The sequence below is a fragment of the Canis lupus genome, chromosome 5 (assembly GCF_003254725.2).
Source record: "Canis lupus dingo isolate Sandy chromosome 5, ASM325472v2, whole genome shotgun sequence".
Lineage (NCBI taxonomy): Eukaryota > Metazoa > Chordata > Mammalia > Carnivora > Canidae > Canis > Canis lupus.
In genome coordinates, this window is record NC_064247.1 from 36104934 (window position 1) to 36118022 (window position 13089).

The window sequence follows — 13089 nt, forward strand, 5'->3', positions numbered from 1 at the left end:
CGCAGCAGGTGCTGGTGCCTTGGGAGCACTGGCATCTACACAAAATGAAACCTGTTCGTGATCTTCCATGTTTGTTGCATTTTATACATGGTTCATAGAACAGAGGATGGAGTCTAAAGTAACAGGATTGGTTCGTTTCCTCCTTATATTTTCTTACCAATTTTTTTTAAATTTTGAGAGAATATAAATTCCCATGCAGTTATAATAAATAATAGAATTATCCCTTGTACCCTGTGACCCTCAGTGATAAAATCTTGCATTTGTATCAGGCAGCATCTTATCCAGGAAATTTCCTTTGATACAATCTACTAATCTTACTCTGATATCACTAGTTTTTATGTGTGCGTGTGCATGTACGTGTGTTTAGTTTTTCACATGTGAAGATTTATGTAACCACCACTCTGGTCAAGATACCAAAAATTCCACCACTATAGGGATCCCTTATATTGCCCTTTATAATCAGAACAACCTGCTGCCTCCCCGAACACCTAATGCCTGGCAACCACTAATCGGTTCTCTGTATAATTTTATCCTCCCAAGGATGTTATGTACATGGAATCCTACAGCATGTAACCTTTGCAGACTGGCTTGTTCAGAGAGCATAATTCCCCTAAGAGCCACTCAATTTGATTTACTTTATAACAGAAGCTCAGAACTTAATATTTATACGCATGCTCTTCTCTTCAAAGGGACCATCTTAGGAAATTCAAGACTAATTCTATTCATGCTGCCATTGCCCAAAATATTTTTCTAATTCCTTTTTCAGAGCCTGATGCTAATCTTTTAAGCAACTTTAGGGCTGTATCTAAATCAGGATTCATCAAACTTTTCCTGTACAGGGTCCCACAGTAAATATTTATGTTTTGAGGGCCGGACTGTGTCACAACTATTTAGCTCTGGCAAAGTCACACACAATACAGAAGCAAATGGAAATGGCTGAGTTCCAATAAAACTTGATTTACAAACACAGGTGGTGGGCCAATTTGGGTCTACAAGCCGTAGTTTGCTGATCCCTGGCCAAAATATAAAGGTGTGATTTGACTTTCATTTATTAACTGCATTTGTCATTCTGGACCCTATCTGGCAAGTAAGAAGAGGAACAATATATCGGAAAAGAAATAAGGAAGAACTCCTTTCACAATAACAACCAAAATAACAAAGTTCCAAAATGCCTAAGAAAAACTATAACAAAGGCAGAGATTTGTGGAGATGTGTAGAAAACCATTAACTCTCCTAAGCTACATAGGATCTGAATGAATTGATATACTCTAGAGTAGCACTGTCCAAAAGAAATATAGTGCCTGTCACATATGTAATTTAAAATCTTCTGGTAGCCACATTGAAAAATGTAAAAAGAAATAAATTAATTTTAATAATGTATTTTCTTTAACGTAGGGTAGCCAAATTACCATTTCATATCTAATTATTATAAAAATTATTAATGATATATTTTATATTTTTGTATTTGAATTCCTATGTGTATTTTTTATACTAATAGTTCATTTCAGTTCAGATGTTGAATTTTCATCAGAAATTCTCAAGGGGAGCCTGACTGGCTCAGTCAGTAGAGCACGTGACTCTTGATCTCAGGATTGTGAGTCTGAGCCCCACCTTGGGTGTAGAGATTGCTTAAAAATAAAATCTTTATATGGTCTCATTCATTTGGGGAATATAAAAAATAGTGAAAGGGAATAAAGGGGAAGGGAGAAAAAATGAGTGGGAAATGTCAGAGAGGGAGACAGAACATGAGAGACTCCTAAATCTGGGAAACGAACTAGGGGTGGTGGAAGGGGAGGTGGGCGGGGGGGTGGGGATGACTGGGTAACGGGCACTGAGGGGGCACTTGATGGGATGAGCACTGCGTGTTATTCTATATGTTTGCAAATTGAACACCAATAAAATAAATTTATAAAAAAGAAATATATATATATATAAAGAAATCCGCATACATCAGAGAGCCAATTGTAAGCCATGGGCCAAATCTGGCCCACCTCCCTGTTTTCATAAATAAAGTTTTACTGGGACACAGTCAAAAACAAAAAATAAATAAATAAATAAAATCTTAAAAAAAAAAACCTATTTGATATGTATTTAGGTTTCATAAAACCTAGATTTAAAATCATTGATTCATATACCTCAGTCACTCCAAACATACTTAAAAGTTTTCCAGTTGCTAAAGCAAGTTCCAGTTTCTAAATCTAAATTTTAAAATAATTACAATTAAGTGCAATTTAAAAAATGCAGTTCTTCAGTCACATGAGCCATAGTTCATTTGCTCATTGACTACCTAGAGTTGAGAAGAGTGACTCATACATAGTCCAATGACCTTACAGAAAATCAGTTCTGGAAATCAGTTCTGAGGGAGCCCTTTTGCAGAACTGGAGCAATGGTGGACTGGTTAACACAGGCTCTGGAGTCAGACATTCCTGGGTTCACATTCAAGTCTGAGTGTGTGTGGCCTCTGGCATATTATCTTATTCCTCTGAACTTTTTTTTTCCTTACCTGCAAAATAGCAGTCATCATACCCACCTCACAGGTTTCCATCAAAGAGACAGTAGAGGATTGCAGTAGTGGTTGTGGCTACTGTACTGGTTTCCTACAGCTGCCATGACAGAAACAACAGGCTGGGTACTCTCACAGTTCTGGAGTCTGGAAGTCTGAAATTAAGGTGTCAGCAGGGTCATTCTCCCTCCAGAGCCTTTAGGGGAGGATCCTCCACTGCCTCTTCCCACTTCCAGTGGGAAGGTATTCCTTGGTTTGTGATCCCTCTATGTGTCTTTGCATCTTCCCTCCTTATAAGAACACCAGTCATGATGGCTTAGGGCCCACTCTAGTGACCTCATGTTACGTGGATTGCACCTGCAAAGACCCTATCTCCAAATATAAGATTACATCCACAGGTATGGGAAGTTAGGGGAACACAACTCACCCCAGAAGTGTTATGTTTATTAATTATGCAGTCGTGGGGTATATGTACACCTTGGTTGCGTTGTGCCTGATGGAATTTGTCCACTGAAGGAAATACTTTGAGGAATTGTGAGTTTGGATCAAGTCCAGTTGCCTTTCTCTATTTTTCCCCACAAAGCACTCTGCAGCAAAAGTCATAAAGGATAAATGATTCCAAGACGCTCCCTACTGTTTTCATTTTACGTTACTCCACTCAAAAGCTACTATGCCACCGAGTTCCATTTCTCTTTGCACAAAACATATTGTTTGCTTTGCTTTGCTTTACTTTGCTTTTTCTGATTGGTTTTGTGGGCGAGGCTCATCTGGCTATTCAAAGGCTTTTACAAATGCATGAAGCTTTCTCTCTCTTTCTGTGAGTTGTGTTATGTGGAGAGGCCAAGTCCAGACCCGTCCAACTCAAGCACAGGACTGGATGTGAGCAGCTGAAACAAAATACAGTGTGTAGAGCACATCGCTGAAGCCTTTGATAAATGCTCATTTTAAGTGTTCGGTTGGATTCTAGCCTAAATTAACAAATACGATTGAATAGGACATGATAAAAAAAAATGGGTTTTCTTTTAATTATATCTGATGAGGAAGGTTGATTGCCATGTTTCCCCCAAAGGAATTAACAAGGAGGTAATAAGTGAAATCTTTATGATAAAATATTGCTTTTATTCTTATCCTTTGTAAGGATTTTTGTTTTTAAAGTCTCATCAAATGCTGAACTTGAAGGTAATAGGCATGCTCTTTCTTCATTACAAAAATCTCATCTGTGATGCACGCCACTGTCAGCCTCTGAAAAGGACCTCTCACCACCACTCTGGATGCCAATTTCGCACAGTTGTATTTTGCTACGCAGTCCAATGTAATTAGGTTAATTAGTCATTTCCACTTAGCTTATTAGAAGGCTAGAAATCCCTTTCCCTCATTTGGAAGATTAAATGTTGCAATTGTGTTCAACCCAGAGCTTTAAGAAAGTGTGTCCCAGACCCAAGTTGTGGCAGCTGGGAACACTCATCAGAGCGTCATTTGCTCTGTTTTGTGGTGTCACCAGAGGGGGTAATGGGCCTGCAGAAGGGGTAATGGTGATACAGGCTGGGAAGAAGATGGGGAGCCAGTTCCTCAGCCCAGAGAGAAGTAATTACAGCAGCAGCAGCTTCTCTCAGCCTGTCAAGAGCCCTCCTGCTGGCCACGCAGATGTCGAACTTTATTAATTGAGCACGTTCTAAGTGCCAGGCAGCCTGCAAAGCCTGAGGCATACAAAGACACCTAAGAAAGTTCTTGCCCGCAGGGAACTCACAGTCTTGTGGGAAGTGACAGGCAGGATTGTAAACCAGCAATTGCAATTGAATAACTGTAGGAACCCCAAGAAAGCACCAGGGAGGGCTTTATAGTGTTCAAAGCACTGTATCTGCATTAGAATATGCGCTATGCAGACAAGGATTGCTTGGCCTCATTTTCCAAATGAGAAAATCAAAGGCCACAAAGGTTTAAAAACAGTCTCTGAGTCACAAGAGGCTCCTAAGAGGGGGTGCAGAGACCAGAACCTTCAACTCTTGGCACTCGCTCCTCCATCCTACATCCGGCTCCTCCCCACTTCTCAGTAGGAGTGATGCATATCCTTTGCAAAGTGGCCAGAGTGAAGTTGGGGGGCCATGGACTTCTTGTGAAAGAGCAAGTAAAGGCAAGACATGGGTTCATCCACATGGGAAACGAGCCTAGGCAAGCCAGGTTAAGGATGTGTCCTTCACCAATTCTCTCTGCCCCTGTTTACCCGGAGGACTCCTCTCCTACAGTCACACTGCTCTCTGGCATGTCCTACACTCTTCTCTTTCCAGACTTCAACTCTTGTTGATCCCACCCTACAAAATGCCCTTCCCTTCTCTTTACCTCTGTCTCTGCCCAGCAGAATTCTACATACCCACTAAGGCCTCCCTCATCTCCTCTTTCTCCTTAACTTAGGACTGCTAGCACCTTGAAAGCATGTGTCTTTTTTGGTTTTCATTTGTATTGCCAAGTACCTGGCATGTAGTAGACATTCAATAAATGTTGAATGAATGAATGAATGGATGGATGGATGGATGGATGGATGGATGGATGGATGAATTCAAATAACAAGAATCTATTAGGATACTTAAAATTCATGGCACTGTGGTAGGTGCTTTGGACATAGTCTAGCTTTTCATCTCATTGAAGAGACCAAACACTCAAGCAGAGTTGAGTAGTAATGGAGAGATTGCAGGTACATGTCCAAGTGACTAATGTTTATGCGAGCATTCTGAAGACAGGCGATGGGATGACCCCCCATTAAAATTTAGTTCTGATGTCAAGATTGATGATGCCACACATACCAAGAGAATATTAAAGGTTTATTACTCACATAATGAGTCTTTCCAAGAAAGCAAGGGAGCTCCCAAGCAGTCTAAAAATCGCTTGAGAGAGCCAGGGAAGGAGACCACCTTGGAGTTTTTTGGTAGTATAAGTTTGGGGCCAGGGTGAGTATTCCCAAGGGCTTGCATGGTACAACTTTCCTCCAGCACCAGAGGAGGGAGTGCCAACACTCATTTATCAGCTTGCCTAGATGTGGAACAGAAAAGGAAGAGAGAAGGATAAAACTTTAAAGCTGTCAGCAATCAAACATCTAAAAATTGAGTCAGACCCTTTATTAAAGAGATCCACTCTATAAATAGTTCCAAGTAGCCCACAAGGAGGATGGGAAGGCTCTGTATTCTAGGCTAAAGAGGATGAGCCTGAGAGAGGGTGCTGATTATGAACAGGACTCTAACACCCTCTGGGGCCTTAACACATACTAATGACCAGTACAAGAAAAGGAAGGAGTGGAATTTGGGGGAAGAAAGAATGAGGACCTCTTGATGGTGAAAGCAGCACAAACCCAGAGCTGAATTAGAATTGAGTCTGGCACAGTTCTAGGATTGGCCACAGATGCTCTTGGACAGAGTAGAAGGGAAGCAAGATACCCGATTCATTGGCTGGTTTGGAAGGAATTCCTAAATGAAGACATCTGATTACTAAGTTATGCATTTGGGCTTTATTCTTCTGGAAACAGGCAACTCATGTAAATTTTAGCATTGGCATTAACACAAAGTCAATGATTCTAAGGACACCTCGAGAGAGATCTTGACAGGAGTTGCCAGCAGAATGAGTACTGAGATGAAAGGAAGGAGTCAGAGATTTAAAATGTCTGGGCTCCATGACCAGAAAATTCATGGCAACCCTTCTTGTCCCTCCTTCCATTCAATGCCCTGCAGGCAGGTGCTGCTCAATTTCTGCTGCTACTAATAATCTAAACACTTTATTTGCTAAATCTTGCACATTAGTGGTGCAATTTGCTGAAGGTAACAATCAATACCCTTCTACTTCCTTGAATTTAGCTGGGGGAAAGATCCAAGATTCCAGACAAGAGTATGAAGGAGACAGAATCCTATCCATACTGTTATCTTGTTCCTTGAACACCCCCCCCCCACCAAATGCAATGAAAATGATAGCTTTCTGGATAAACTCCATTTCAAAACAAGATTCTCTAAAATTTCTCAGGCACTTTCATCAATGGAAGGGTTCTATAACCTGGATCGGGACATTGAGGGATCTGCCAAGAGCTGGAAAAAGTTTGTGGAATCGGAATGTCCTGAGAAGGAGAAGTTTCCACAGGAGTGGAAGAACAAGACAGCCCTGCAGCGCCTCTGCATGATGAGAGCCATGCGACCAGACCGGATGACCTACGCCATTCGGTACGGGACACAGGATAGTGGGGAGCCCCTGAGTGTGCGTGGGGCAGTCTCAGCATGGCCTGATTAGCAGAACTGAGCTCAAAGATCATGTGTTCATAGTAACAGGAGCATTTGTACCAACATCACAAATCCCATAAGGCCTATTGCTCTGTGTTTGTCATGTATTTTCTTAGTATCTAAGTAGATGATTTGGGGGAAAAGTGCTCATCGATATCAGCATTGAGAAGGATGCTGGTCACACCTGAAGTGGTGGGAGATGATGGTACCCAGATAATGAATGGGAGGGTCATCATAGGAGGAATAACATCTCTCCAACCACAAAGAAAGGAGAGAGAAAGAGCTGTGGCTATAGCTGAGGTGGTAAAAGGATGACAGAAAATTGAGGAGGACTTTATGTGATGACTTCTATTTTCTCTGAGGAAGCATGGTCATCTTGTGCCATGTGCAAGAGGAGGTGGCAGGGTTGGAGACTGGAGGAAAATGCAGAGTTTTAAATAGAATCTGTGACAAGTGGGAGAGAAGGCCAACCAGATCCCACCTAGTTAAGATCCTGTGTTTATAATGGTACCAGTCTTCACCATAGGATGGTTCTCCACAGCAACATCAACAGCCCAAGTGTAGATTTAGAGTTAAGTTGGTCCAGAGCATAGCTCAGTTCAAGTTGGCATGTGGGGGCAGGAGTTAAGCAAGGGGAGAGGAAGATATTGGGGAGATAATAACTGGAAGTCATAGGTCATACAATCTGTAGAGACAGAGCAGATTAGTCACTGCCTGGGGCTGGATGGTAGGAACAGGAATTCTTGAAGTAGGCAGGAGTAATCTGATTGGCATGATGAAAGTGTTCTGAAACCAGATTATGGTGAAGGCTGTGCAATTCAGTAAATTTATCAAAAATTATTGAAAAGTATACTTAAAATAGGTTTTATGGCATGTCAGCTGTCCCTTAAGAAGTTGTTTTTCATTTTTTTAAGGTTATAGGCTATGGAGTCTATACTGGATAGGAAAGAAGTGAAAGAAAGTAAGGGGATGGTTTTATTTTATTTATTTTAATTTTTTTGAGAGAGAGTGCATGCAGGAAAGGAGGTAAGAGGCAGAGGGAGAGGGGAAGAGAGAAAATCTTAAGAGAACATTACTTGAGCCAAAATTAAGAATCAGATGTTTAATGGAGCTACCCAGGCACCCTGAGTAAAGGGATGATTTTTTTAAAAATACCAAAAATCAGCTGAAGAGATAACAGAGAGAACTGTGTCCTTGGGGAAGAGTTAGAGCCAAGAGTTGGGCCAGGTGATCAATAAGAGGTTACAGCTGCAAAGTTGGCATAACATGGAAGATGGAAGAGTTTGGAAAGGAACGTTGGTAAGTGGGATAAGATGAATATGAGGGTGCGAGAGCATAGGAGGGCAGGAGGCCTTAAATCCTGAGTAGGGAAGGAAGACCACAGGGATATGGAGCATGGAGGATTTAGCTGCCTGCACACTTTCAGAAAGCATCGATCCTGGCATTCTTCTGGTGGATGATGGTCATGTGACAGGACACGCAGGCTTCATAGAGGAGTGGCATAGTTGGATGGGGATTCAGAACGAGCCCTGACCGAGGACAGCAGGCCAGCATTAGTGACACAGGTGCTAAGTGTGGACCTAACAACCCAGGAACGGAAGTTGGCCCCAGCTCTGTAACTACCTACCAAGGCCATGACCTTGAGTGCATCCCTCCATCTCTGTAGGCCCCCATTTCTCAAGCGTTGTGGTTTTGTGATTGATACATGTGCATGTACTTTTCCCACAGAGATTTTGTTGAGGAGAAGTTGGGTAGCAAATATGTGGCAGGAAGAGCACCAGACTTTGCGACCTCGTTTGAGGAATCAGGACCAGCCACACCCATGTTTTTTATCCTGTCTCCAGGGGTGGACCCCCTGAAGGATGTGGAAAATCACGGTGAGAAAAATTCCTCTGGGAGCTGAGACTGCACCATGAATGGTCACTCTTTGTGTCCATTGGTCTCTCTTTTCTTGGGTCAAAGTTCAGCATGCAGGGCTTGGTATTTACTGACATAGAGAAGTCAGGGTCATTGCTGAACCAACACCAGGGATCATCATCAGAGAAAGGACCATTCAGAGGGGTACAGGGAAGAGTCCACACTCGCACATTCATGAGGAGACCTTGTCCTGCCACCTGCCTGCCCACCCACCCTCTCCCCCTTACTTTGGCTGAAGCGATCTTTCTGAAACACAAGTATGACCTTTCAAGGCTCCTACTGCCCTAAAAATAAAGTCCAAACTCCTTACTGTGTCTCACAGGGACCTTCATCCTCCCGCCCCTCCCTATTTCTCCAGCCTTCTTTCCATTATTATGGTTTACCACAAATCTGGAGGCTTGAAAGAACACAAATTTGGTATTGTACCGTTCTGGAGATAAGAAATCATAAATGGGTCTTATTGCCTCCCTCTTTTCTTAGAAAGACTCCTGTGATTATATTGGGCACACTGAGATAATCCAGGATAACGTCCCCATCTTGAGGCCCTATATTTACTCACATTGCAGAGTCCCCTTTGCCCTGTAAAGTCATATGTTCACAAGTCCCAAGGGTAAGACATGGACGTCTTTGGGGGTCTATTATTCTGCCTCTATTCCCCTAATCCTCTCTTTTGCCTTCTAAATAGCAACCATTCTCCCAAGCCTGCTATGTCTCCTCCTGAATCCCCTTCACCAGGCTAGCCTCTATTCATCCTTCAGATACCAATTTCAGTGTCACCACATCCAGGAAGCCCTGTTGACCTCCAAGATTCTAGGCTCCTCTCCCATGTGCTCCTAGAATGCCCTTCTTTATGTCCATCACTTTGTAATTGTCTAGTGACTACTGTGTCTTCTTAAGAGAGTGAGAGCTTCCTTGGAATCAGGTATCTTTTTATCAGAGTATCCCCAGTTCCTAGCTCTGGGATGGGTACTCAAGAAATATAGACATTAAATGGAGGAATGAGCAAATGAATGGCTAATCAAAACTTATAACACTGGCAAAATGACATTTTGCAAAGTTACATAAAGACCTGATGGGTTAAAAAAAAAAAAGAAAGAAAGAAAGAAAGAAAGACCTGATGGGTTAGAGCCCAACCCAGGTAATACAGCTCTAAGAGCAGTCTCTCCATTATGCAGTGGAAGGACTCCACAGCCTGTGCCTAGTGCTTGGGGGGTAGTTGAGATGAGCTGAGTCAGTCCTAAAGAATGGATAAGATTAGGGAACCTGGGTGTCTCAGTCATTTAAGCCCACGGCTCTTGGTTTTGGCTCAGGTCCTGACCTCAGGGTCATGAGATTGAGCCCCATGCGGGGCTCCACACTCTTTAAAAAAAAAAAAAGAAAAAGAAAAAGAAAAGAAAGAAGGGATAAGATCTATAGGGGGGAAAGAATTATCTTCTTTACTAATTTTATGTATATTTTTGTAGTCTCCTAGTAATTTCAAGTGACACTTGCATATTTTTAAAATATGGATAATAATTATAAATGAGAAGCAACAGTTCTTGGCCCAGCTGCACCCTCCCAACCTATCCCCTTTCCAGACATTTGTTCTTTGGGTTTTGGAGGGTTGTTTTGTTTTTGCCAATTTCTGAATTTAGTCCTGGTAGTTGCTTCTCTATTTCCTACTAATCTTATTATCACTAGTTTTTTTTTTTTTTTAAGATTTATTTACTCTAGAGAGAGAGAGAGCATGCATGAGCAGTTGGGGGAGGGCAGAGAATCTCAAACAAACTTCATGCCTAGCACGGAGCCTGATGCTGGGCTCCATCTTACAACCCTCCGGTCATGAGCTGAAACCAAAAATAGGACGCTTAACCAGCTATACCACCCAGGCGCCCTTTGTATCACTAGTTTTAAATTTTTCAATTCTAGATAACTATTTATATTCCCTGATATAAAAAAAATAAGAATTTAACCCCCATTACCGCCCACTAAGACTGTCTACTTTCTGCCACATTTTTTAACAGCTTTATTGAGATGTAATTCATATTCAATATAATTTACCCATTTCAAGTACATGATTCAAAGCTTGCTAATATTTTCACAGGGCTATGTGACTACCACCACAAACTAATTTTAGCAGATTTGTGTCTCTCTGAGTCCCACCCTCTACCCCTGCACCACCAAAAAAAACCCAGAAAAAAACAAAAACAAATAAACTAGATTTCCTATGCCATCCTGTGTCCTCCCTGACCCACCACCAATTTACTTTTTGTCTCTAAAGATTTGCCTGTTCTGGACACTTCCTATAAATAAAATCATATATTATAGGGTCTTTCATTGATGTTTCATTTAGCATAATACTTTCAAGTTTCGGGGCACCTGGGTGGCTCAGTGGTTGAGCATCTGCCTTAGGCTCAGGGCGTGATCCTGGGGTCCTGGGATCAAGTCCCACATCAGGCTCCCCGCAAGGAGACTGCTTCTCTCTCTGCCTGTGTCTCTGCCTCTCTCTCTGTGTCTCTCACGAACAAATAAATAAAATCCTTAAAAAAACATATTTTCAAGGTTCATCTATGTTATAGCTGTAGCATATATCATTGTCATTCCTTTTTATGGCTGGATAATATTCCTTGTAAATCAATCTAGGAAGTATTATCTTAACAGTATTAAGTCTTTTGATCCATCAGCATAAAATATCTTCCCATTTATTAATCTCTTTAGTTTCTTTTATTGATATTTTATAGTTTGGGGTGTACAAGTATTGCATTTCTTTTTTCTCAATTGAAGTATGATTAACATACAGGGTTATGTTAGTTTCAAGTGTACAATACAGCAATTCAGCATTTCTATACAGTGCTTAGTGCTCATCACAGTAAGTGTTCTCTTAATCCCCTTGCATTTCTTTAAATTTATTCCTGAGAGGTTTATTCTTTTTGATTCTGTTGTAAGTGGGATTCTTTCCTTCATTTCATTTTTGGAATAGTCACTCCTAGTGATTTTTGTATATTTTTGTATATTGATCTTCTATCCTGCAACCTTGCTGAACTTGTTTATCCAATAATTTTCATAAATCCCTTAGGTTTTTTGCAGATACAAGTTTATGTGATCTATGAATAGTTTCACTTCTTCCTTTCTGGTATGGGTGCCTTTTTCTTTCTTTTTCTTGCCTAATTGACCTGGCTAAAATTTCCAGCACATTACTAAGTAGAAATGGCAATCTTGGACATCCTTGGCCTGTTCTAGATATTTGAGGAAAATCATTCAGTCTTCACTGTTAAATGTGATGTTGGCTGTGGGTTTTTTATAGCTACCCTTCATCAGATTAATCAGGTTGCCTTCACCAGGTTGCCTTCTAGTTTGTTGAATTTTTTTTTCTTTATCATGAAAAGGTGTTGGATTTTGTCAAATGCTTTTTCTGTATCCATTGAGATGATATCATCTTGTCCTTTATTCTGTTGACATATTACATTAATTGATTTTTGGAAGTTTAACTAACCTTGCAGAAGCACCTGGGTGGCTTAGTCAGTTAAGCATCTGCCTTTGGCTCAGGTCATGATCCTGGGATCAAGTCCAGGTTGGTCTCCCTGCTCAGTGGGGAGCCTGCTTCTCCCTCTACTCCTCCCCTCAAACTCTCTCATGCGCTTTCTCTCTCTCACAAATAAATAAGTAAATAAAACTTTAAAAAAGGTTTACTTCCTCTATTGGCTATGTTAACTTAAACAGTGTTAGTGAAACTTCATTTTTTATTTTGTGAATTCTAGATCATTTCACTTGACATCACCCTCTGTAAGCTGAGACTTCAGTTTTCCAACTTGCATCACCTGTGCTTTACTTTTTCCATAGGCAAGGATAAATATATATTCATTCTATTCTGTTGTCATTAATTTTATTCATGCCTAGTCTACAAGTTAACTATATTTGAAAACCAATAGCATTTATGTCATAATTGATATACACTTATAGTCACCGAAAAGGCAAATAAATATGCTAGGGTTACATTTCCTTCTTCATGGATCCAATGTCTTTATCTTCAGGAGTCTCTCAAAGAAGAATGTTCTCATAAAGAAGAATGTTCTCAGTATGGAGTTTCAAAGTCATATCAAATTTCAGTGTGCTTCATATTTAGATAATGATTTTCTTATGTAGCTTTTAGTTTTTCCTGGAGTTTCTGAATGTCTTTTCCTTGTTCTTGGGAGAAGAAATGAATGCCTCCTCTGCCATTATCACTAATATTTCACATTTCTTATTTATTGTATGTATTGACTAGGACCTACTTTATCCTTCTTGAAAATGTTCTACCTAGAGTCCGCTTATGTTCTGCTCTGAAATAGATAAATTTCACGTTAGCCATCTTGGGGCTTTCTTTATATTCTAGTTAAGTAGTATCATTTTTGGATCCTATGTCTTTTATCTTCAATTTTCACCCTAGTTTTGCTAGCA

The 13089-nt window shown here is 40.8% G+C and overlaps 1 protein-coding gene across 2 annotated transcripts in view; it reads left to right on the forward strand.

Annotated features, from left to right (window-relative positions):
* The window catches only part of DNAH9 (dynein axonemal heavy chain 9), a 329643-nt gene that overhangs the window by 263314 nt on the left and 53240 nt on the right, over positions 1 to 13089 (forward strand). For both annotated transcript variants that reach the window (XM_025428358.3, XM_049110232.1), the window contains 2 exons: positions 6506 to 6699; positions 8485 to 8633. In XM_025428358.3, the coding sequence (XP_025284143.2) occupies positions 6506 to 6699; positions 8485 to 8633 (343 nt within the window). The remainder of the gene's footprint in view (positions 1 to 6505; positions 6700 to 8484; positions 8634 to 13089) is intronic.